A 25,280-nucleotide genomic window follows, 5' to 3' on the forward strand; every position below is an offset into this window, starting at 1 on the left:
CGCCCCACTAATTTTTGTATTTTCAGTAGAGACAGGGTTTCACCATGTTGGCCAGGCTGGTCTCTAACTTCTGATCTTGTGATCTGCCCACCTCAGCCTCCTAAAGTGCTGGGATTACAGGTGTGAACACTGCACCTGGCCTTTTTTTTTTTTTCTTCTTCCGCCCTGCAGGTTCAAGCGAGTCTCCTGTCTCAGCCTCCCGAGTAGCTGGGATTATAGGTGCCTGCCACCGTGCCCGGCTAATTTTGTATTTTTAGTAGAGATGGGATTTCAGCATGTTGGCCAAACTGGTCTTGAACTCCTGACCTCAGGTGATTCGCCCATCTCAGCCTTCCAAAGTGCTGGGATTACAGGCATGAGCCACTGCACCCAGCCTAATTTTGTGTTTTTAGTAGAGACGGGGTTTCACCATGTTGTCCAGGCTGGTCTCGAACTCCTGACCGCAGGTGATCTGCCCATCTCGGCCTCCCAAAGTGCTGGGATTACAGGCATGAGCCACTGCACCCGGCCGGTATCTGTTCTTTTCTTCATTATTCACATCAGGACCTTGAGTTTCGTAAGAGTAAGAATAAATGCCTAGGAAAAGGCCTGCAGTCTCTCCATTTCCTCAGTAGCGTTTTCCCCAAAGACCAAACCCTCAAGGGAAACTGGTCTAGAGTAGCGACAGCTTAAGGCTGCAACCTTGAACATTCCCGGGACTCAGTTTCCCCAGCTGTAAAATGGCAGCTGTGAAATGGCAGGCCCAGGGCATGACATTCGGGCCACTCTCGGTCTCCCACTTCATTTCAGGCGCGCGTTAGCTCTGGTCCAGCCAGTTCCGCTGCAGCTGAAGGCCAAGTTGCGGCACCCAGGTTACCCTGATCATCGCAGATTCCTCTCCGGGGCTCTGTTCTGAGGCCTCAAAAGTCCTCCTTGTAGATGGGACCAGTCCCTTGTACCCGCTAGGGTCGTTTGGGCAGCAGCAGCGCCTGGTCTCAGTCTGGTACTGAAGTCAGGAGTGGCTTAAGGGGAAATCGTGGTCCTCTGGTGAACCCCAGCGAAGACCCTATCGCTTTATTTCTGAGGTGGCGGGGGCAGGAGGAAGAGTCCCTGTTACAATGCTGATCATCATCGAGCTTTTCCTGAGCAAAAAATTCTTTAGGACGCATGGTCGAGAGTCTCTCGTGGTCTGCCTGGCCCCAGGCACCTTCCTAAGAACGCGGTGTTCCAAAAGGACAAGGCCTGGGGCAGGCGACGTCCTAGCTCGCATTCGAACAGGGCCGCGGGCCAGCAGAGACGCGCGATGCTCAACTCTTTCCAAGAGCATCTCACGTCCCGAACCCGCGCCTTCAACTCGGAGAAGTCAAGAGCCCCGCAAGAAACTTGACCGCACCCGCTGCCGCGCTCCGCGGGCCGGGCAGGGGCGGCTGAGCTGGCTCCCCGGGAAACGCGCCCCCGCGCCCCACAAACCGGCGGCCTCCAGGGGACCCCTCGGCACCTGCGGCCTCCGAGGAAGGGTCCGCGCGCACGTCCGCAAGCCCGCCCCCGCCGCGCGCCCGGAGCCGGGGGTCGCCGTGCGCCCCTCGCCGCCTCCCTAGGAGAGCGTCCGGGGCGTCCCCCCTGGGGGCGCGGAAGTCCCGGGGGCGCTGCCCCGTGGCCGCTGCGCCCGGAGGCCGCACTGCCGGCGGCGGCGGCGCGGCTCCCCCTGCTCGGTGCAGCTGCCGCCCGGCGCTTGCGCACTGGGCCGGGCGCGCGGCGGCCCCGGGCTTTGTGTGTGTGTGTGTGTGTGTGTGTGTGTGTGCGTGTGTGTGTGTGTGTATGTGTGTGTATGTGTGTGTGTGTCTGTGTGTGTCTGTGTGTGTGTATGTCTGTCTGTGTGTGTGTGTATGTGAGTGTGTGCGTGTGAGAGTGCGAGTGTCTGTGCGCCAGTGAGTGAGCGGCGGGCGGGCGCGAGTGTGGCCGCCGCGGAGCGCGAGCAGGACCCGGCGGGCGCGCTCCCCAGCCTCCGTCTCCCCGCCGGAACCATGTCGGGCAGGTCGGTTCGAGCCGAGACCAGGAGCCGGGCCAAAGATGATATCAAGAGGGTCATGGCGGCGATCGAGAAAGTGCGCAAATGGTAAGCGGAGGCGCCTGCCGCCCGCCGCCTCCCCGGCCGCCCCGAGCCCGAACGCTGCTCCAGAAAGCCGCGGGGCGCAGCGCCCCGGCCGCCTGCCCCGGCCCGGCCCCGCCGCGGGCCCCGGGACTTGGCGAGGGCGCGCGGGTGGGCGGGCGGTGCGCGAGCCGGGTCACCTGCGCCAGGCGGGGGCCGCGGCCGCTGCCCAGGTGCGCTCGCTTCTGTCGCCCACCTGGCGCGGCGGCGGCGGCGGCGGCCCGGAGGCGGCGGGCGCCGGGGCCGGGCGGTTGGAGCGGCGGGCGGCCCCCGCCGCGGCGCTTGGCTCCCGGGAGGGGGGCTCGGGGCCGGCCCCAGAAGCCATTTCGTTTTGTGCAAGTCACATGAAAGCGGCTTCCCGCGCGCCGGGGCCGCGATGCCGGCGGCGGCGGGGAGAGCGCGAGCTCCATTGTGCAGGCTCCGAGCGGGCCGCCGCCGCCGTCTCCTCCCAGCGCGCCCTGGCCCGCGCCCCGCCGCCCTCCGCCGGCCCCGGCCCGCCCGGCCGCCCGCTCCCGCCTCCCGGACCTGGCGCCCTCGAGTCTGCGGAGTTTGCAGAGCGCGAGCTGTTTAAATTTAGCGCTTTGGGCTGCCTGGAGTGAGGGCTCTCGGCGACCAGGAAAGATGGGGGCGAGCGCCGGGAGCCAGCGGCCAGGGGCGCGGGGCGCCCACGTCCCACCCCGCTCTTCGCGGCGCCCCGGGTGGGGGGCTCCGGCCAGCAGATGTTTTTGGCCAGAAGCCGTTGGTCCTGGGCCGTGGCTGCCTTTCCACACCGGGAGCTCGTGTTTGTTTTGCGGAGGGAGTCGTTGTTTTTGTTCTCTGCACGGGGGAGAGGAGGACTCGGCAGCGGCCGCGCGTCGTTTTCGGTCTCCGGTTAGCGTGCGCACGGCGTGGCCGGGTCGTCATTTAGGGGATCGAACCTCTCCGCGTCCTCGTCGGGGTCTGCTCAGAATCGGCCCCTGGGCCAGGCCCGAGGCGCGAGCAGATCGCCAGGTTGGGTCAGACTTGTTGAAAACTCCCCGCTCCCTGATTTCAACTTTATTATTTTTTTCCCACGCCTTCACCGGGGTCCCGGAGGGAGAGGAGCCGCTGCGATGCTGGCCCCGAGTGTCAGCGCCCGCGGGCTCTTCCTGACCCTTTATTTCGAGCCTGGAAGCCGGGCAGGCCCCGTGGCAAGGGATGTTTACGTTTAGGGGTGTCGTTTCTCAAGTAGTGCCTCGGTCTCTAAAAGCCACTGGGGGCGAGCCTCCGGTGTGGCGGTGTCACAAGTTAGCTGTCCTTTCTGAGTCAAACCCAACAAAAAAGGCAAGAGGAAAATCAATAAAGTCCACGTGCTCCCGGGCCTCCTATGGAAAGGGCTGGCTGCGATGGCCGGATGCCCGGCCGTGGGCTGGGTTTGGCTCCAGTGGGACAAAGAATTTTCAGAACCGAGAGAAGGGGAGGCTTTCCAAAGTTGAGATCCAAGTCCTCGGTGTCTCGGGAGCTCCCCTGGTGTGCAGGGCGCCCGGTGCCCGACTGGAGCCATTTAAAAATGGCAGAAACAGCTGCAGGCCAACACACACACGCTGGAAGACAACCCGCAGCCCCCTCCACTGTGGGATTCCCCGTGGGAACCCTGGAGTGGCTCCCCTCCTCGCCTCAGCCCCTGTGCAAAGAAAGAACTGGTATGTCTGTGCCTGGGTCCCTTCTGTCGCCAGCCTGGAGGTTGGGAAGCAGCCGGCAAGCCGCCTTTCTCTGCTCGGGGAGGCGTGGTGGGGCCTCCTGTCCCAGGTTCCCAGCAGGGCAGAGGCTCCTGCACCCTGACAGCTGCTCCCGCAGGGCGGCCAGCTGCTCTGCAGGGAGGGCAGATGGAGAGATGGGGTTTTCCACCCCGCGGGCCCCAAGACGGCCAGCCTGGAGGCCTTCCAGCCCACTGAGCCCACGGGGACCAGGCCTGTAGTTGGGGCTGAGGGAGGGGGGCTGTGCCTCTGCGCCTCCCTGAGTTTGGGGAAACAACACATCGTGTCCTCTGAAGACCTCAGGCTTTGGGATCTCGAGGTCAGGCTTCCAGTTCACTTCCTTGCCGTGACCTTGGGCGTATCATTGTCACTTCTCTAACCATGGTGACCGGGGCTCTGTGCGTGGCCTCCGGGTCGCCTCGGATTGTTGAGGACCAGTGAGGTCACGCCTCCAAAAGCAGCGAGTCACGGGCGCAGGAGGAGCAGTTATTCAGGGTTGTCCCTATTGTAAGGTGGACTTTGTAGAAACTTGGCTTTCTGATTTTTTTTTTTTTTTTGGCCCCTTCTAAGTGAAAGCCTTGGACTCATTGCCCAGGTTTCTCTGGCCCCTGAGAAGCCATAGCCCACCTTCTCTGTGCCTTCGGATTGGGTCCTTGACTCAGCCCATGAAACTTCGGGTTGTTTATTAATTGCGTAGCCGCCAACCATGCACTTCACCACTGGCAGGGAGGTGGGTTGCCAGGTTTAAGCAGAAAAAATACAGCGCACACAGTTAAATTCAAATTTCAGATAAACAATGAAATAATGTTTTAAAAATAAATGTTTTTGCGTATAAGTATGTCTCATGCCATATTTGGGACATACTTATACTAAAAAATTATCTGTTTATCTGAAATGGAAATTGAACAAGGAATCCTGTATTGTTTTACCCAGAGGAGAGCCGAGGTGTCTGGCAGACCATTGGGCCCCGTGAGTCTTGGACGGGTTTCTCCTCAGCCCTAGTGACCCCTAAAATTACCCCCACACACACCATCCCCTGACGCTTCCCCCGCCCCCATGAAAAGCTGTGGCCTTCCTCTCATTCCCCTTCCCTCTCTGTCTGGTGTTTCAGCAAGACAGGCCGGTGCAGTGTGAAGTGAGCACAAGACGGCAGAAGGGAAAACAAAATGGTGGGCCTCTTTTGGGAAACTGGGCCAGGGTTCCGAGGCCCTGTGCTGGACGAGAAGGAGCCCGGGAGATGGTGGGAGACCAAGGCTTGGGCTGCAGCATAGGCTTGGAGGCCCAGTGCCGTGGCTCACCCCTGTAATCCCAGCACTCTGGGAGGCTGAGATGGGAGGATGGCTTGAGCCCAGGAGTTCGAGACCAGCCTGGGCAACATAGTGAGACTCCATCTCTTTTTTATTTTTATTTTTCATTTTTTTGAGACGGAGTTTCCCTCTTGTCATCCAGGCTGGAGGGCAACGGTGTGATCTCGGTTCACCACAACCTCTGCCTCCTGGGTTCAAGCGATTTTCTTACCTCAGCCTCCCGAGTAACTGGGATTACAGGCTCCACTTTTAGTAGAGATGGGGTTTCTCCATGTTGGTCAGGCTGGTCTTGAACTCAGGTGATTTATGCCTCAACCTCCCAAAGTGCTGGGATTACAGGCGTGAGCCACCATGGTCTTAATTTAAAAAAAAGAGAAAGAAAAATAAAAATTAGGCCAGGCGTGGTGGTGCACACCTGTAATCCCAGCTACTCGGGAGGCTGAGACAGGAGAATCCCTTGATCCTGGGAGGCAGAGGTTGCAGTGAGCCAAGATCACACCACTGCACTCCATCCTGGGTGACAGAGAGAGACTCCATCTCAATTAAAAAAAAAAAAAAAATTAGACAGGCATGGTGGCCCTTACCTGTAATCCCAACGACTTGGGAGATTAAGTCCAGAGGGTCACTTGAGCCCAGGAGGTCGAGGCTGCAGTGAGCTACGATCGTGCCACTGCACTCCAGCCTGGGTGACAGAGTGAGACCCTGTCTCAAAAAACAAAACAAGGCCGGGCGCCGTGGCTCCTGCCTGTAATCCCAGCACTTTAGTAGGCCAAGGTGGGCAGATCACCTGCGGTCAGGAGTTCGAGACCAGCCTGGCCAACATGATGAAACCCCGTCTCTACTAAAAATATAAAACTTAGCCAGGCGTGGTGGCAGGTGCGTGTAATAACAGCTATTCAGGAGGCTGAGGCAGGAGAATCGCTTGAATCCGGAAGGCGGAGGTTGCTGTAAGCCGAGATCACACCACTGCACTCCAGCCTGGGGGACAAGCGCAAGATTTCGTCTCAAAACAAAAACAAAGTAGGCTTAGGCCCGGGACCCCTCCGTGCCTGGTCCGAGGGCTCCCTCAGCGACTTGCCGTAAGGACTGAGAAGGGTCTGTACCCAGAAGACCTCCCGTCTGTCCCAGGAAAGGTGGAGGTTTGGGCCTGACGCCTCCCTCACCTCAGCTCCTCTGGAGGTTTCATCATGAAGACCTTCCTACTGGGCACATGGCAGGTCAAGCAGAGCTGGGCCCAGCTGGGGTGAGGCCAGCCGTGGACCAGGCTCCTGAGGATGCGGGGACTAGCCCTGAGGAGGCGGGGAGAGGGGATTAGAGCTTTCCTGTAGGGAGTCAGTAGGGCAGGGCGTAGGGCACGTTGGGCACCTGTGAGCACTTGGACAGCAGGTAACCCTAAGACGGTCTTGTTGGCTAGCCCTTGGACCTGGATCCAGGAGAACATTGGAAATTGGCCTTAGCCTGGAGAATCCGAGATGGATACTTGGAGTTTATATAGGAGTCCGTGCTGGGGAGGAGCATTTGAGGCTGTGTTCCTATTGCTGGGACCTCAGTTCGGCCTTTCTTTCCAGGAGCCCAGGTGTGTCGGGAAGAGAGAGGTGCTGAAGTCAGGCTGAGGTTGGGGGCTGCCAGGACAGGAGGCACGGGACACCCCAGGGCCAGCTTTGTGGCAAGTTGGGCTGTGGCCTGGGGGTTGTGGTGATTTCTAGACCTGGTGCCTAGAGGCGTCAAGAGTGAGGGCATCTGAGGGGGCCAGAGCCCATCTGGGCAAGCTGCCGCTCCCCAGGGCATGTGGGCCCAGGTCGTGTTTTCAAGGGTAACCAGAAGTCTGGATTTTTATGGGAAGCTGGTTTGTTTTGTTTTGCTTGTTTAAGTTTGGCAGCAAATTCAAAATTGTTAAAGTACCGTGCAGGCCAAACAAAACATGCCTGTTGACCAGTTGTTTGCCACCCTAAATATAAAGCAGGGCCCAGGCGGGGTGGCTCACACCTGCAACCCCAGCATTTTGGGAGGCCGAGGCGGAAGATCTCTTGAGCCCAGGAGGTTGAGGCTGCAATGAGTGATCGCATCACCGCATCCAGGGTGGACAGCGGAGTGAGACCCTATCTCAAAAAAATAAAAATAGGCTGGGCACAGTGGCTCGAGCCTGTAATCCCAGCACTTTGGGAGGCCAGGGCGGGCAGATCACCTGAGCTCAGGAGTTTGACATCTGGCCAACATGTTGAACCCCCATCTCTATTAAAAATACAAAAAATTAGCAGGGCGTGGTGGCGGGTGTCTGTAATCCCAGCTACTCGGGAGGCTGAGGCAGGAGAATAATCTCTTGAACATGGGAGGTGGAGGTTGCAGTGAGCTCAGATTGTGCCGCTCACTCCATCCTGGGCAACAGAACAAGATTCTGTCTCAAAAAAATTGAAAAATAAAAAAAAAAAAAGTGATGAGTATAGCTTAATACCCTCATTGGGGGAGGGGAGCAATGCCCTTTTTTGGGGAGGGCTGTGTTCTGTGGTGATGGTCTTGGGAGGCAGTTGTGGGAAACCTCAGCTGCTCCGCTGAACCCGTGTGCCCAGCCGATGTGTCTATGGCTGTGAAATGCCATGTCCTCCCGGGCACTCACTCGGTGCCTTAAACTTAAGCTCCACGGTCCCTCCTGGGTGGCTGCTTGGCTGAGTGTGGGTCCATCCCAGAGATACAGTTCTTAATGTCCTTGCCTCTGTCCCAAAGCCCCCTCAATGTCCACGCCTAGAAATACGATAACGGAAACCTGGTGAAGAGGTCGCCAGTCGGGGCAAAGAGAGGCACAAAAGCCTGGCTGCATTCAGCTCATAGCCGGCAGTGGCCTCAAGCCTCTCTGGGAAGCAGCTGCAAACTTGCATCTTGGCACATTTGCGGCTCCAAAGCCCAGATCTCCGGCACACTTTCTGCCCTGAAAGGTGTCCTGTGTGTTACAAGTCAATTACTTTTTTTTTTTTCCCCCAAATACAATCAAGCCTTGAATGGGTTGATTTACTGGGAAGCTGGTCCAGGGCTCATGAGTAATGAATGGCTTTGGCCAGTCTGCATGGGGTCCTGGCAATTTGTCATTCTTCCTCCAGCTTCTGCTACCCCAGCACTCCTTAGAATGGATTCTTGGTTTTCATGGGCAACAGAATAGCAGGAGGTGGTGTCAGGTCCGAGCCTGAGTCTCATTCTCTTCTGCCACTTCCTGTCTCTGAGACACCAAGTTAGTGGTGTAACCTCTCTGGGCATCCTGTTCTGTATCTGTAAAAAGGGTGACAGTCATCCCCCTCTCATAGCCTGTTGGGAATCGCAGGGGGAGAGTGTGTATAAGTAAAGTGCTTGGCCTGGAGCCTGGCATGTAATAGCCGGGGCACACAATGGCTACTGTGTTGGTTGCTGTAACAACCCAGCTTCTTCCCGGGAATACCCTGTCCCTTCTGGACCCCTTCTGATCGCTCAGAATGGAGGAGTGGAAAGGTGGGCATCATGGTTTGTCTGCTCTGCCCACAGGAGGCAGGAGACTGGCTGGTGGACTTAGATACCCATCTTTCCTACATCCTTTCTGGGGGAAAAGGTGCAGGGATGGGGGGCAGAGAGGCTGCGCTCAACAGCTGTGCTCCGGGAAGGGTCTGATGCTGGCTCTGGGAGATGAGTTCACCTTCACTGCTCTGTGCCTTAGTTTCTTTATCTGTCAAATGGGGCAGTTGCCATTTCCTTTTTTTTTTTTTTTGAGACACAGTTTCACGCTTGTTGCCCAGGCTGTAGTGCAATGGCGTGATCTCAGCTCACTGCAACCTCCACCTCCCGGGTTGAAATGATTCTCCTGTCTCAGCCTCCTGAGTATCTGGGATTACAGGCACGCGCCACCATGCCCGGCTAATTTTTTGTATTTTTTTAGTAGAGATGAGGTTTCACTGTGTTAGCCAGGATGGTTTTGATCTCCTGACCTCAGATGATACACCCGCCTTGGCCTCCCAAAGCACTGGGATTACAGGCGTGTGCCACCGCACCCAGCCGGAGGTTGCCATTTCCTGCCAGGAGAGCCCACACAGTACTTGGCACATAGAAGGAACTAGGGACAGCCATTGGTATAGTAAGAAAAGCCAGCCGTAGTGTCCTCCGGCAGGGAACATGTGGGGCCTAGGCAGGCAGGGTTTTTGGGGGTGAGGTGTCTGTGGTTTTGGCTGTCTAACTTTGAGTGTGCTCTGGCATCTTGTAACCCCTGTGGTGATGGGGTGGGAGTCCCGTAACCTCTCACATCAGTATGTGAGGGCCACATGCACAACAAAGGGGTGACCCAAGGCTGAGTTTGGGCAGAGAGGCCAAAAAAAGGTGCCATCAGCTCATGGACAGAAGCGTTCCTGCTGCACAGAATTATTGGTTCTGGGGAACTATTGTCACCAAAATTGCTGAGGACTCAGGCAGCTATGTTGCCTGTGCCAGGAGTACGCCTGGCCTGACAGCCCCTGTGAGGCCATCAAATCCGGCAGCCTCCTTGCTGAGCCATCAGTGGCTCCTCGGTGGCCTCACATGTCTTCTGAGATGGCAGAGCCGCGAGTTCGGAGCCTGGGTTCCAACCCCAGCCCGGCTTCTGAGCGGCTCTTTGGAGCCTCAGCCCCCTCAGGGGTGTGGCCGCTGGGCCTTTGAGGCTGTAAGGGACAAGTGCAGGGGATCAAGGACAGGAGGTGGCTGGCTGTAGCAATAATTGGAAGATGACATGGCTCGGAGCGGAGTGGCGGTGGTGGGGGAGAGGGTGCTCATTGTTATCTTCAATGAAAACCAGTCCCGTTTCCTTGTGTGGCTTGTAAGTTTCTCAGTCTCACCCATAAACCTGCCTCTCACAGTGGGGTCTGGGCTCAGTCCTTCAGGCATTTGTAATACAGCTGGGTGACCTTGCAGACAGGGTCACTAGGAGCCCTGATCCAGGAGTGTGGGTCCCCTCCCGCCCGGCTGCCACCTACAGATTCAGGCCATGCACCCTCCTTTCAGGGCGAGGTCACCACTCCCTGGCTCTCCTTGGCCACAACGAAGGGCATTCCTCCGGCAGAGTGTGGGCGGCCCTGGCCTGCCTGCTCCTGCCTCCACTGACCTCAGACACATCGCCAGGAGGGCAGGAGGAGCCCCAAGGTGTCCTTGGTGATGACTCTACCCCCCACGAGAGGAATTGGCCCACTGGCCTGAAGCCCTCTCTGCTGCCCAGAAGGGCGAGGGTGGCCCAGTCCACTGGCTGGGTGGCATCGGCAGTGACATAGGAGGAACCTGGGCCTGACTCCCGCCACCCGTAGGAGTCCTTGTAATGACAGCCCACCCTCACCCTTTTTGGCAACAGCCTGAAGAGGGCAACCACCCTATGTGGGGTCACGAGTGGAGAAGCCAGGCTTAGTTGGTGATCTGGCCTGCCCAGGGGCCCCAGCTAGTGAGGGTGGAGCTGGGATTCAAGCCCTCGTCTGTGTGAGCTAGAGCCTGCTCTCAGCCCCAAGGGAGTGTGGCCTGTGTCCCCCAGCCATGAACAGGCTCTTCCTCATCCTCCTCAGGGAGAAGAAATGGGTGACCGTTGGTGACACGTCTCTGCGAATCTACAAATGGGTCCCTGTGACGGAGCCCAAGGTTGATGACGTGAGTATGGGGAGCTGGTCCCCTGGGGTGGGCCGTCCATCTGTGCTCTCTCCATCATAGGGCGGGGGGTTGTCTGCTGCCACCTGTGCCGGGGCTCTGGGACCAAGAGCCCCTGGGAGTAGAAGGACCCAGCTTAGACCGGGGGAGGCTGCTGGACCCACCCGCACCCCTCCAACTCCAGCCCCAGAGTCTGACCCCCAGAGTGGGGGTGCATCCACAAGTTGTGTCTTTTTTTTTTTTTTTTTCTGAGACAGAGCCTCATTCTGTTGCCCAGGCTGGAGTGCAGTGGCATGATCTCGGCTCACTGCAATCTCTGTCTTCTAAGTTCAAGTGAGTCTCCAGCCTCAGCCTCCCAAGTAGCTGGGATTACAGGCACATGCCACCATACCCAGCTAAATTTTTGTATTTTTAGTAGAGACGGGATTTCACCATGTTGGCCAGGCTGGTCTCGAACTCCTGACCTCAGGTAAGCCACTGCGCCCGGCCTTCAAATTGTGTCTTCTGGGCTGAGCGCCCTTCCCAGGTATTGCACTGTGGTTCAGGGCAGGTTTGGCGGCGCCCACCAATAGGCAGGTTCTCCCCACCTTTGTGGTTCTGTTCCTGAGCCTGCAACCATCTGCCAGGCCCTGGGTTGATGACTCTCATGCAGCATCTCAGTTATTTTTCCTGCTCAGCCTGTGGAGTTGATCTTTTTAACTCCTCTCTGTACAAGTGAGGACACAGGCTCAGAGAGGTGAAGTCACTTCCCTAGAGTCACACAGCTAGCGTCAGAGCCGTGAATAGAGCTCAGGCCTGTCTGACTCCAAAGTGCATTGTTCTCTCTGCGCTTGGAGGAGCTGCTGGTGACTGCAGCTGCTGATGACGGGGGGGGGGCCACTGGGTTAGGAAATCCTGGTGTGCGGATGGGGGGGTCTCTAGGAGGGCTCCTGGAGGGGTGGCGCCATCCCGACTTCTACCACTAGAGGGAGCTCGAGGCGCTGTCCTAGTTCTTGGGGAGGGCTTGATGGCTGGCAACTGCCCCAACTTTGCAGACAAGGCTCTCCAACTTCTTGGCTCCCAGGCCAGTGACCTCCAGAGACCCCTTATTTCCATCCCAAATCAAGAACAGTCTCCCCCAGAGGCCTTTGCCTGGGCCGTTCCCTCTGCCTGGACTGCCTTCCCTATTTCCTCAAACTCAGTCCTTCTACCTGGGAAGATGGCGCAGACTAACCCACATGGCTGCCGTCACTCCTGGCACTGATGTGAGGTCATGATTGGTAAGTTTTGGGTGGGGGAAGCAAGTGGGGGTCCAGCTTCCTCCAAAAAGACAGGGGCTGAGTTTCCCTCCCCCATCTTCAGTCTTGGGTCTCGGGGCAGGGCTGTGGCTCCATTCATTCTTCTCCCTGATCACAAGCTCACCCCTGAACTTGGGCCTTTGTTGTCCCTTCTGGTTCTGGCCTGGGCTCCTGGAAACACCAGGGCTGCTTCCCCCAAAGGGACTGGAGACTTGGTCTCTCTCCGCATCTCCCTGGGAAGAGCACTGCAGGCTCCTCGAAGGCAGCTCCTGGCTCTGGCCCATGTCTGCGTCTTGCCCGCCATTAGGTGTAGAAATGCCGGTTGCATTTGAGAAGATGTGGTCCCTGCTCTCAAGGAATTTCTAATCTCGTTGGGGGAAGATAATTATAGAATGGCATGAAACAGATATCAGGGAAGTGCCAAATGGAATGTGATCAAGGAGAAAACGTAAGCTGTGGGCCGCCGGAAAGATGGGGCAGCTCTAGGCTTCAAAGGACTGTTGGATTTGGAGTCGGACAGCTCAGCCCTGATTAACCTGTGGTGTTGGGCAGTTGACCCCACCTTGCTGGGCCTTAGTCCCCTCTTTTGAGGAATGGAGCAGTGACATCCAACTCGCGGTTTCTGCAACAGAGCAAAAGCAGTATATCACCACGGAGAATACTTAGCACCGAGCCGGCTGCGCAGTCGGTGCCGAGAAATGCAAATTCCCTCTTCATCTGTGAGCCGTGAAGTGCCATGTGCCACTCCCCCACTCTTTCCCTCTAGGGCGATGGGTCTCGGCCTGGCTGAGCACCTTGAGAAGATGCAGATTCCCGGGCCCCACACCAAGCAGCTGAGTCTCTGAAGGTTGGGGCTGGGATTCTGCCTTGTAGAGGGATAGCTTTTTATCATTTTTAACAGCCAGTATCTACATGGTTATATCCATTTTTTACTTTGGAACTCTGGAAAATTTCATCCTTTTAAATAGGTAAAACATGTTACAAAATTCAAATTCTAAACAGTTTTTAAATTAAGACAATTTGCATATCATAGAAGTCACTTTTTTTTTTTTTTTTTTTTTTTTTGAGATGGAGTCTCGCTCTGCCATCCAGGCTGGAGTGCAGTGGCGCGATCTCGGCTCACTGCAACCTCCACCTCCAGGGTTCAGGCGTTTCTGCCTCAGCCTCCCGAGTAGCTGGGACTATAGGCATGCGCTACCACGCCCAGCTAGTTTTTTATATTTTAATAGAGAAAGGGTTTCACCATGAGCCACCATGCCTGGCCAAGAAGTCACTTTTTTTTTTTTAAGAGACAGGGTCTCTGTTGCCCAGTCTGGAGTGCCGTGGCAGGACCACAGCTCACTGCAGCCTGGACCTCCTGGGCTCAAGCAATCCTCCCATCTGTGCCCTCTGAGTAGCTGGGACTGCAGGCATGCACACCCGGCTTGCTTGCTTGCTTATTTATTTATTTATTTAAATAGAGACAGGGCCTGACTATGTTGCTTAGGCTGGTCTCAAACTCCTGGCCTCAAGCCAACCTCCTGCCTCAGCCTCCCAAAAGTGCTGGAATTACAGGCATGAGCCACTGTGCCTGGCCAGAAGTCACTCTTTTAAAGTATTCAGTTGAATTAGTATATTCACAGAGTCGTGCAGCTGTAATCGCTGTAATTCCAAAACATTTTCCTCACCCCACAGAAGGAGCTCACACCCGTTAGCAGTTACTCCCCACCCACCTCACCTGCCGCTGGTAACCACCAGTCCACTGTCTTCTGTCCATCTGGATCGGTTTATCTTCAGGTGTTACCCTTTCACTGTCTGTCTTTTATAAATCTGCCTCATCCCTGCATGCACCCCCATCCCCACCCCAGTTCTTGTCCCTGAAGGCAAGCAGTATTGCCAGGTTTTGTTTATCCTTATGGAGGGAGCCTTCGCTCGCAGACATGCATGTAAATACACACATGCACAGACACACACACAGGAGCGAGCATACACATGAACCTTTGTTCACCACTGGTGGTGACGCTCACACACCCTGCATTTTTCTTGCATATATCTTGGCGATATTGACATATTTTAATCTGTCAGTATTTTCAGATCATCCCATGTTAGTCTGTGAAGAACCACCTTATTCCGTGTAATTGTTGCATCAGGTTTCATTGAGTGAATGTACCACGATTGAGTTAATGAGTCTCTTCCTGTTGAGCCCAGGTTGTTTCTAACACAATTCTATTCCTTTCGTTAAAAAAAAAAAAAAAAAAAAAAAAAAAGCCCAGGGGCGGTGACTCAAACCTGTAATCCCAGCACTTTGGGAGGCTGAGGTGGGTGAATCATGAGGTCAGGAGTCCAAGACCAGCCTGACCAACATGGTGAAACCCCGTCTCTACTAAAAATATAAAAATCAGCCAGGCATGGTGGTGTGCAGCTGTAATTCCAGCTACTTGGGAGCTGAGGCAGGAGAACTGCTTGAACCCAGGAGGCAGAGGTTGCAGTGAGCCAAGGTCACACCACTGCACTCCAGCCAGGAGACAGAGCGAGACTCCATCTCAAAAAAAAAACAAAAAAAAAGGAATGGCACACAAAGCACCCCCATCCCCCCTCCTTCCTCCCAGGGTCTTCCCTCGTAACTACTCCTGTGCTTTTGTACTGGAGGTCGGGCAGTACACTTTGAGAAAGGCTGCCCCAGGAGGCCTGCAGCTGGCGGAAATGAGCGACCCCTGGCTCACCTGGCATCACTTTGTGCATGGTCTGGGCTGATGGTGGCCTCTTCCCCAGATACCCTCCCTAAAGAGGAGGCAGGTCCTGCCAGCCCGGGCATTTCCGCACTGCTGCTGACAGCCCCAGAAACAGGCAGGCTGATTTCCCAGGGTACCAGAGCTGGGCCAACCTCAAACCCTCCCTGCTGCGGGACCCTTTGATTCCAACGTGGGTGGGACCCAGAGCCCAGTCCCTGATGGGATGTGGTCAAATCCAGGCTCAGGAAAACCCTTCAGAGGCCTGGGGGTTCCAGGAGGCTTCGACAGAATAAAATATTCACACCACTCCCCAGGGGCTCTGAGCACGTGTATGCACACACACGCAATCTGGTGACTTGGTTTCTGCTCCATTTTTCTCTGCAGAAAAACAAGAATAAGAAAAAAGGCAAGGACGAGAAGTGTGGCTCAGAGGTGACCACTCCGGAGAACAGTTCCTCCCCCGGGATGATGGACATGCATGGTGAGTGCCCGTGGCCCGCCAGCCTCCCCTGCCCGGCCCGGGGCCCTGGCCAAGCACTGGGTCGTGTTTTTGTTTCTGCGGCAGGTTCGTTCACATTCCAGGCAAGGGGTAGGAGGGCTGGGCAGGGCCCGGAGGCCTCTGTGCCAAAGAGGAGACTCAGCGAGGAGAGGAAGTTTCTTTTCCCAGCGTACCAGGCCAAGAGACATACACTAAGCCAGAGACATAGAAATTAGACCCTCTCCTCACCCGGGGACGAGAACCTCACGGGAGACGTTGCTCTCAGCCTCGTGTACCCAGGAAGGTTGTTTGGGGGTATGTTTCTTTCCCCCCTCGTATAAATTAGATAAATGCCTGTGTTTCCCATTTTGCTTTGGCTGCTGAGAAGCTCCAAACTGGATTTCTTTCTTTTTGTTTGTTTTGGTTTTTGTTCTTTTTGAGACAGTCTCTCTTTGTTGCCCAGGCTGGAGTGCAGTGGCGCGATCTCGGCTCACTGCACCCTCCGCCTCCCGGGTTCAAGCAATTTTCCTGCCTCAGCCTCCCGAGTAGCTGGAACTACAGGCGTGCGCCACCATCCCTGGCTAATTTTTGTATATTTTAGTTGAGACGGGGTTCCACTACGTTGGCAAGGCTGGTCTCGTACTTCCGGCCTCAAGTGATCCACCCATCATGGCCTCCCAAAGGGCTGGGATTACAGGCAGGAACCACCATGGCCAGCCTCCAAACTGGATTTCTGACTTCATGTTAATCCCACCAGGACCTTGGGAACTGCCCTTCCACATCCACAGCCTCACTTCCTTTGCTGTTTAATTTAGAATATTATAACTTAGGCCGGGCACGGTGGCTCACGCCTGTAATCCCAGCACTTTGGGAGGCCGAGGCGGGTGGATCACGAGGTCAAGAGATCGAGACCATCCTGGTCAACATGGTGAAACCCCGTCTCTACTAAAAATACAAAAAAAAATTGGCTGGGCATGGTGGCATGTGCCTGTAATCCCAGCTACTCAGGAGGCTGAGGCAGGAGAATTGCCTGAACCCAGGAGGCGGAGGTTGCAGTGAGCCGAGATCGCGCCATTGCACTCCAGCCTGGGTAACATAAGTGAAACTCTGTCTCAAAAAAAAAAAAAAAAAGAATATTATAACTTAGCCGCGTACAGGAAACACGTACTTGTAGTCCTGGCTACTCAGGAGGCTGAGGCTGGAGGATCGCCTGAACCCGGGAGTTCAGCCCTGCAGTGTGCTATGATCGTACCTAAGAATAGCTGCTGCACTACAGCCTGGGCGGTCCCGTGAGACCCCATCTCTTCAAAAGGCAAAAAAGCCAAACAAGTTGTAACACAGGTCCGCCCACCGAATCCAGGCTGGCGCTTCTGCCACTGTTGCCCGTTGCTGGTGTCTGTTTCTGTTTTGACCTTTTTATTTGAGAGGAAAGGTGCAAATGATACATGTAAGGCTCCGTGAAATGTTCCCAAACTGCACACACCCATGTGATTACCCAGTCAAAACACAGAATGTTCCGAGCCAGTCCCCAGTGTCCCCCGAGGGTCCCTCCTGGTTGTCTCCATCCGTCAAAGGAAAACGCCCTCAGAGATTCAAACCTAAACATCCTTTTTTTTTTTTTTTTTGAGGCAGAGTCTGACTCCTGTCTCCCAGGCTGGAGTGCAGTGGTGTGATCTCAGCTGACTGCAACCTCTGCCTTCTGAGTTCAGGCGATTCTTCTGCCTCAGCCTCCTGAGTAGCTGGGACAACAGGCCTGTCCTACCACGCACGGCTGGTTTTTTTGTACTTTAGTAGAGATGAGGTTTCGCCATGTTGCCCAGGCTGGTCTCCCAACTCCTGTGCTCAGGCAATCTGCCCACCTCAGCCTCCCAAAGTGCTAGGACTACAGGTGAGAGCTACCGCGCCCGTCCTCAAAGCTTCATAAAAATTGAGTTGGCTTCCCATGTTTGGAAATCAGGAAACCTGCATCCTGCCATCCCTTGAGAAATCAGATCTGACAGCCCCGTTGCCGTGTGCTCCCTCAAGGCAGGGGCTGCCTGAATCCAGAGCCGCCTTCCGATGATGATGAGTGTGGCACCTCCAGGCCCACCTGGCTCAGCCACTGCCTCTCTGTCACCTGGCTGGCCCGCTAGGACAAGAGCCTGCAACCCCTGCCTTTTTCTGTCTCTTGACCCTAATTTCAATGTCTTTGTACTTTTGACCATTGAAACCTTTGGTGCAGCCATGTGGTAGTAGATAAACAACTAAAGAAGGAACTGGGAAGGAATATTGGTTTGCTGGAGTTTCTGATCTCCCCAGACCCAGTGCTGCCTTGTTCTGGGGAAGGAAGACCAGCAAACTTCCCCACATGCCAAATCCACCTATCTGGAAAACACAGTCACCAGTTCCAATGGCAGGAGGGCTGGCAGGTGTCTGAACAGGCTTTGGAAAAGCACAGTGGCCGTGGCTCATGCCTGTAATCCCAGCACTTTGGGAGGCTGAGTTAGGAGGATCCTTTGAGCCCTAGAGTTTGAGACCAACCTGGGCAACATAGGGAGATCTCATTTCTACAAAAAAAAAAAAAAAAAAAAATACGTTTAAGTTAGCTGGGTGCGGCGATGCGCACCTGTAGTCACAGCTATTCTGAAGGCTGAGGTGGGAGGATTGCCTGAACCTGGGAGTTGGAGGCTGCAGTGAACAGTAATTGCACCACTGCATTGCAGTCTGGGCAACAGAGCAAGACCCTATCTCTTAAAACAGACATATATTGGCCGGGCGAGGTGGCTCACACCTATAATCCCAGCATTTTGGGAGGTTGAGGCAGGTGGATAATGAGGCCAAGAGTGCAAGACCCGCCTGGCCAACACGGTGAAACCCCGTTTCTACTAAAAATACAAAAATTATCTGGATGTGGTGGTGAGCGCCTGTAATCCCAGCTACTCAGGAGGCTGAGGCAGGAGAATTGCTTGAATCTGGGAGGAGGAGGTTGCAGTGAGCCGGGATTGCATCACTGTACTCCAGCCTGGGCAAGAGAGCGAGGATGTGTCCCCCAAAAAAAAAAAAAAAAAAAAAAAAAAAAATCCAGGTTTGTGGCCTGGACAAACTCTCCAGAAAAATCTAGAATGCTGAACAAACCAGGTCCCCAACATGGGAGCCCTGTCCACTTTCTCGTTTCCATTTTAGTGCATTTGCAGCCAAAACCAAGTCAGACACAAGAGCCTGTGACTGGGAAGGTCAGGGAAAGGTGTGGGCTGGCCGAGTTTTCTGGAAGGCTTCAAGTGGGAGGATGTATACAGCAGGAGATGAAGGGAGAGGGTGGTGCCCTGGGCCCTTTAGTCCACAAGACTCAGCTGAAGTTAGCCCAAGTATCGGGGTCACGCTGTTACCAGGCTACCAGCCTAGGCCCAGACGTTAAACATTAGTGCTTATTGTCATTAATTAACAACCTCAGGAGCCTATGGGGCCAGCATCTTGCTCGAGGGCTGGCCGTAGGAAGGTAGTTCAGATTTTCTCGGAGGAGAAATCAGGGAGCACACATCATTTTTAAGTTCTAGAATTCATAAGAGGATGCTTTTGTATAACGCACACCCCAGAGTCCAGTTAAACTCAGGTCCAGGTTACTTGGGTGGGACTGCCTGACTGCCTGGCCCTCCTCAGCAGGTTGAGGTAGAGGAGGGGCATGGGGCTGGGAGCTGGGCAGATGGGTCCGGCTAGTGGCTCTCCTGCCCCCAGCCTCGGTTTCCCCCTCTGGAAAGTGAAGGCGGTAATGGCGCCTCTCCAGTGGGCGGTTGGGAGGATTAAACAAGGTGACCACAAATGCTTTTGCCCAGTGCCTCGCACATGGCAGGCACCCGCGTTTGTTGGGGTGTCTCTGACTCTTTCTCATTCTTACAAAAGGGGTCGTCGCCCGAGGTGCAGCATGGCCCAGAAAGGCTGCTTCCTATTGCATCGGCTTTGAAACCTCCATTTGGGTCTCTGCTGTTTGAAATGACTCTCCTAGGTTTGGCATAGTGGCTCAGGCCTGTGATCTCAGTGCTTTGGGAGGCCAAACCTGGAGGATCACTTGAGCCCAGGGGTCCAAGACCAGCCTGGCAACATAGTGAGACCCCATCTCTACAAAAAATTTAAAAATTAGCCAGAGACAGTGGCACATGCCTGTGGCCCCAGCTACTCAGGAGGCAGAGGCAGGAGGATGGCTTGAGCCTGAGAGTTCGAGGCTGCACTGAGCTCTGATTGTGCTGCTGTACTCCAGCGTGGGTGACAGAGCCAGACCCTGTCTCTAAAATAAAAAGTACATAAATGGCTGGGCGTGCTGGCTCATGCCTGTAGTCTCAGCACTTTGGGAGGTCAAGGCGGACAGATCACCTGAGGTCAGGAGTTCAAGAGCAGCCTGGTCAACATGGCGAAACCTTGTCTCTACCAAAAAATAATAAAAGAACAAAAATTAACCTGGCATGCTGGTGTGTGCCTGTGATCCCAGCTACCTGGAAGGCTGAGGCATGAGAATTACTTGAACCCAGGAGGCAGAGATTGTAGTGAGCCAAGATCATGCCAAGATCATGCCACTGCACTCCAGCCTGGGTGACAGTGAGATTCCATCTCAAAAAAATAGAGTGACTCTCTGTGCCTGAGAACGGGGTACAGGACAAGGGTAGGTGCACCCCAGGCCCCCGCTCTCCCCCCAGCCCGACTGTGAATGCCATTGCCCAGTTACCGCTTCCCTTTCTTCTTTGTGTTGTGAAGGGTTTCATTGTCAAGAACAGTAGAGAGAGGAATATGATTCCCCTATACCCTCCACCCTGATTTTCATGAATACGGTGCCATATTTGCCTCATCTATTTTTTCAGTGTGTCAGATGTTTTAATTAAAAGATAATTCACATATTAAAATACATTGCTAGTGGCTGGGCGCAGTGGCTCACACCTGTAATCCCAGCACTTTGGGAGGCTGAGGCAGGCAGATCACCTGAAGTCAAGAATTTGAGACCAACCCAGAACATGGTGAAACCCATCTCTACTAAAAATACAAAAATCAGCCAGGTGTGGTGGCAGGCACCTGTAAATCTACTTGGGAGCCTGAGGCAGGAGAATTGCTTGAACCCGGGAGGCGGAGGTTGCAGTGAGCCCAGATTGTGCCGCTGCACTCCAGTCTGGGTGACAGAGCAAGACTCTGTCTCAAAAAAAAAAATAAAAGTTCAAGGCGTCCTGGCAGCAGCATGTAGCTTGCACGGAAGCATTTTCTGGTAAATTTCCCTGCCTCATGACATTCAAGTCTGCACCTAAATCACAGCATACATTGCTAAAAACATGACATTTCTGTACACCCACTGTCCCATGATCACTTCTAACAAAATTAGCAACAGTTCCTTAATAGCTTTTAAAATCCAGACCATATTCAGATCCCCCAGTTCCAAAGTGTTAAAAGCCGGCACGTTTGAAACAGGATCCACATAATTTCCATACATCGTATTTAGTTGAGTCTCTTAGCTTTCTTTATTCCACAACCATCTCCCCTCCTCTTTTTATTTTTTAATAAAAATGATACCGACTTTAAGGGAGGGGCCATGTGTCCCGTGGAATGTGCCACCCCGGCTGCCTCTCTCTCCCTTTTATTTCCTATCAAGTGGAACTCGGCTCCAGCCTGGATGCGTTCATTCAGAACGTCTTGGCAATCACGCCTCACGGACCATGCCGTGTCTTCCGTATTGCTTCCCTGCCAGATACACAAGGCATCTGGTTTCTACACCCAGAATGAGGCCCCAAATGTCCCCCCAAGGTTTTAAATATGTTAGGCCACCATCCCCAGCTGGCTACCTCCAGACACAGGGTACAGTTGGCTCAGTGTGGGGAAGGTCAGGCCAGTGCCAGAATTCTTTGCACCCCTGGACACATGGGACAGCTGTGGTGCTTGGAAGGGGTGGGGGGCCAAAGGGGTCAGCTCAGGGGTCCCAGGAGGAGGAGTATCCAGACCCTTCCTGGATAGCCAGGCGAGGTGGCTCACGGCTATAGTTCCAGCACTTTTGCAGACCAAGGTGGGCGGATCACCTGAGGTCAGAAGTTCGAGACCAGCCTGGCCAAAATGGTAAAACCCGTCTCTATTAAAAATACAAAATTAGCCAGGTGTGTTGGTGAGCGCCTGTAATCCCAGCTACTTGGGAGGCGGAGGCCATAGAATCACTTGAACCCAGGAGGCAGAGGTTGTAGTGAGCCAAGATTGAGCCACTGCACTCCAGCCTGGTGACAGAGCAAGATCCATCTTAAAAAAAAAAAAAAAAAGGATAACCAGATTCCTCCCGAGAGAGCTGCCGTGGGGCTCTGGGCATTGAGGCACAGGGAGGCAGAGCCCCCCAACCCGCCTGTCCTTGGCAGCTGTGGGATTTCATCGTGTGGTTCTGTTCCCACCCCCGACAGACGATAACAGCAACCAGAGCTCCATCGCAGATGCCTCCCCCATCAAACAGGAGAACAGCAGCAACTCCAGCCCCGCTCCGGAGCCCAACTCAGCTGTGCCCAGCGATGGCACCGAGGCCAAGGCAGATGAGGCCCAGGCTGATGGGAAGGAGCACCCAGGAGCTGAAGGTACGTGGCCTCTGGGGGCAGGGCTCTGACGGCCTCCCTGTAACCGCCTTCAGGCAGTTTGTGGCTAGGTGCTCAAAGAGGCCCTGCCATGTGCCAGCCCCAGCAAAGATACAATGAAGACAAGTGACACCTGGAATACATGTCCTGTACCATGTAAAGACCCTGTCTTGTGGGGCAATTAAAAAAATCAGAAAGGGTCGGGCACAGTGGCTCACGCCTGTAAACCTTGTACTTTGGGAGGCCGAGGCGGGTGGATTGCCTGAGCTCAGGAGTTCGAGACTAGCCGAGAGAATACAGTGAAACTCCGTCTCTACTAAAAATACAAAAAATTAGCCCGGCGTGGTGGCATGTGCCTGTAATCCCAGCTACTCGGGAAGCTGAGACAGGAGCGTTGCTTGAACCTGGGAGGCAGAAGTTGCAGTGAGCCAAGATCGCGCCATTGCACTCCAGCCTGGGCAGCAGAGCAAGACTCCGTCTCAAAAAAATAAAATTAGGCCAGGCTAATGCCCTTTTCAGCCTTAGCCCACCTGCACCCAGGTGAATAAACAGCCATGCTGCTTACACACACACACACACACACACACACACACACACACACACACACGGCCAGGTGCAGTGGCTCATGCCTGTAATTCCTGCACTTTAGGACTGCTTGAGCCCAGGAGTTCAAGACCAGCCTGGGCAACATGGCAAGACCTCATGTCTAAAAAACAAACAAAAAAAAAATTAGCCAAGTGTGGCAGCACACCCCTGTGACCCCAGCTACTCAGGAGGCCAAGGTAGGAGGATCACTTGAGCACAGGAGGTCAAGGCTACAGTGAGCCGTGATCACGCCTCTGCACTCCAGCCTGGGTGACAATAAGACCCTGTCTCAAAAACAAGTAAATAAATAAAAATCAAACCATTGGCCAGTAATGGTGGCTTACACCTGTAATCCTAATGCTTTGGGAGGCTGAAGCAGGAATATCACTTGAGGCCAAGAGTTTGAGGCCAGCCTGGGCAGCATAGCAAGGCCCTGTCTCTACACAAAAATTTCAGAAATGAGCTGGGCATGGTGGCATGTACGTGTGGTCTCAGCTACTCAGGAGGCTGAGGCAGAGTATCCCTTAACCCCAGGAGCTGGAGGCTGCTGTGAGCCGTGAGTGTACCACTGCACTCCAGCCTGGGCGACAGAGTGAGACTTTCTTTCAAAAAAAAAGAACAGATGGTGGAGTGATGGTGAGAGTGTGTGTGTGACTGTGTACAAAAATATCTATGTGTGTATTTATTTTGAGTCTCTACAGAAAAGTTGAAAGAACAGCATCCTGGATGTCCACCTGCTGAACTTGGCAGTTGTTGGCTGTTGGGGTTTATTTGCTTTGTCTGTATTTTTTCTGGGACCATTTGAAAGTAAGTTACAGATCACAGGGCATTTCATCCCTAAACATGGCAGCACACGTCTTTTAAAAATAAAGACATTCTGGGCTGCGCACAGTAGCTTATGCTTAATAATCTTAGCACTTTGGGAGGCGAAGGCAGGAGGATCTTTTGAGCCTAGGAGTTTGAGACCACCCTAGGCAAGAAGATGAAACCTCATCTCTACAAAAAAATGCAAAAATGAGCCGGGCGTGGTGGCCCGCAGCTGTAGTCTCGGGCTGAAGTAGCAGGATTGACTGAACCTGGGAGGTCAAGGCTGCAGGAGCCGTGATCACACCACTCCAGCCTGGGTCACAGCCTGAGACCTTCCTCAAAAAAAAAGACATTCTTACAGAATTACAAACACCGTTATTGCATCTAAGAAAATGAGCGACATTCCGGATGGTCTAACATGGAGGTATGTTTTGACGGTGAGGTGAGAGCCTGTCAGACAATACATGGGAGTGAGGGTGACCCTGGGCACCTGGAGAGAGAGGCAGTGGCTGAGCGGATCTGGGGAGGGCAGCCAGGTCTGGAGCGCCTTGGACACCCATGAGGAGCTGTTGAGCATGGAGCATGGAGTGGCGAATGTGGCCAGCCTGCAGGTCGGGGGACCCCAGGGCTCAAGACGTGTGTGTCTTGGGAGCAGCCAGTGTGGTTCTAGGAGAAAGGCCATCCCCTGCGGCAGAGCTAATCCGCGCCCCTGTGCACAGAGGCTCTGGGCTGGTGCTGGGGCCCCAGTCACAGCTGCACTCTGCTTTCTGCCCCCAAAGAACTTGGAGGTCAGCAGGGAGGACAGACACTGGAACCCAGGATTCACTGCAGAGATGCAGACTCCATCCAGCACGTGCTGTGAGGGTCTGGCCATACAGAACCTGGCAGTATCATTTTTTAAATTTGAATGTGGGCCGGGCGCGGTGGCTCACGCCTGTAATCCCAGCACTTTGGGAGGCCAAGGCGGGTGGATCATGAGGTCAAGAGATCGAGACCATCCTGGTCAACGCGGTGAAACCCTGTCTCTACTAAAACTACAAAAAATTAGCTGGGCATGGTGGCGCGTGCCTGTAATCCCAGCTACTCAGGAGGGTGAGGCAGGAGAATTGCCTGAACCCAGGAGGCGGAGGTTGCAGTGAGCCGAGATCGCGCCATTGCACTCCAGCCTGGGTAAAAAAAGAGAAACACCACATCACCTCAAAAAAAAAAAAAAAAAAATTTGAATGTGGTGTCAAAATTTTAAAATTGAGCTTAAAATGGGATTGATTTCTGGCTTCTTTTGAAAAATCAGCTTTGATGAGACCCGGGCTGCTTTTCCCTGGGGCAGTTACCAGCTAAAGCCGAAGAGACCCTTCCCTCTTGTCACTCCAAACCAAGACCTGAGGGCACTAGCCCTGTATTAACGTGTGGCCGCTGTTTTTCTGATTGTAGATTTTAAAAGGGAAATTAAGATATTTCTTGGTGTTTTTGTGTGTGTGGTTTTTTTGTTTGTTTGTTTTTTTGAGATGGAGTCTTGCTCTGTTGCCCAGGCTGGAGTGCAGTGGCGCGATCTCGGCTCACTGCAACCTCCCCCTCCCAGGTTCAAGCAATTCTCCTACCTCAGCCTCCTGAGTAGCTGGGACTACAGGCGTGTGCCACCACGCCTGGCTAATTTTTTGTATTTTAGTAGAGATGGGGTTTCACCATGTTAGCCAGGATGGTCTCGATCTCCTGACCCCAAGATCTGCTGGCCTCAGCCTTCCAAAGTGTTGAGGTTACAGGCATGAGCCACCACGCCCGGCCTATTTCTTGTTTTTTGTTTGTTTGAAATGGGATCTCACTCTGTCGCCCAGACTGGAGTGCAGTGATACAATCTCAGCTCACTGTAGCCTTGAACTGCTGGGCTCAGGTGATCCCCCTGCCTCAGCCACCCAAGTAGCTGGTACCGTAGACGTGTACCACCATGTCCTGGTAATTTTTGTAGTTTTTTGTACAGATGGGGTCTTGCTATGTTGCTCAGGCCGATCTGGAACTTCTGGGCTTCAGTGATCCTCCCGCTTTGGCCTCCCAAGCGCTAGGATTACAGATGTGAGCCACTGCACCCAGCCAAGATGTTTCTTAAAGCTATT

General features: G+C 54.4%; 1 protein-coding gene across 2 annotated transcripts in view; it reads left to right on the plus strand.

The window, feature by feature from the left end:
* The first annotated feature begins 1,845 nt into the window (after positions 1-1,845).
* The window catches only part of BCL7A (BAF chromatin remodeling complex subunit BCL7A), a 37,966-nt gene continuing 14,531 nt past the window's right edge, over positions 1,846-25,280 (plus strand). For both annotated transcript variants that reach the window (XM_032242489.1, XM_032242495.1), the window contains exons 1-4: positions 1,846-2,095; positions 10,682-10,763; positions 15,133-15,229; positions 21,616-21,783. In XM_032242489.1, the coding sequence (XP_032098380.1) occupies positions 2,004-2,095; positions 10,682-10,763; positions 15,133-15,229; positions 21,616-21,783 (439 nt within the window). In that variant the 5' untranslated portion in view covers positions 1,846-2,003. The remainder of the gene's footprint in view (positions 2,096-10,681; positions 10,764-15,132; positions 15,230-21,615; positions 21,784-25,280) is intronic.

This window comes from Sapajus apella, unplaced genomic scaffold (genome assembly GCF_009761245.1).
Source record: "Sapajus apella isolate SASKATOON/1434 unplaced genomic scaffold, GSC_monkey_1.0 scaffold2, whole genome shotgun sequence".
Classification (NCBI taxonomy): domain Eukaryota; kingdom Metazoa; phylum Chordata; class Mammalia; order Primates; family Cebidae; genus Sapajus; species Sapajus apella.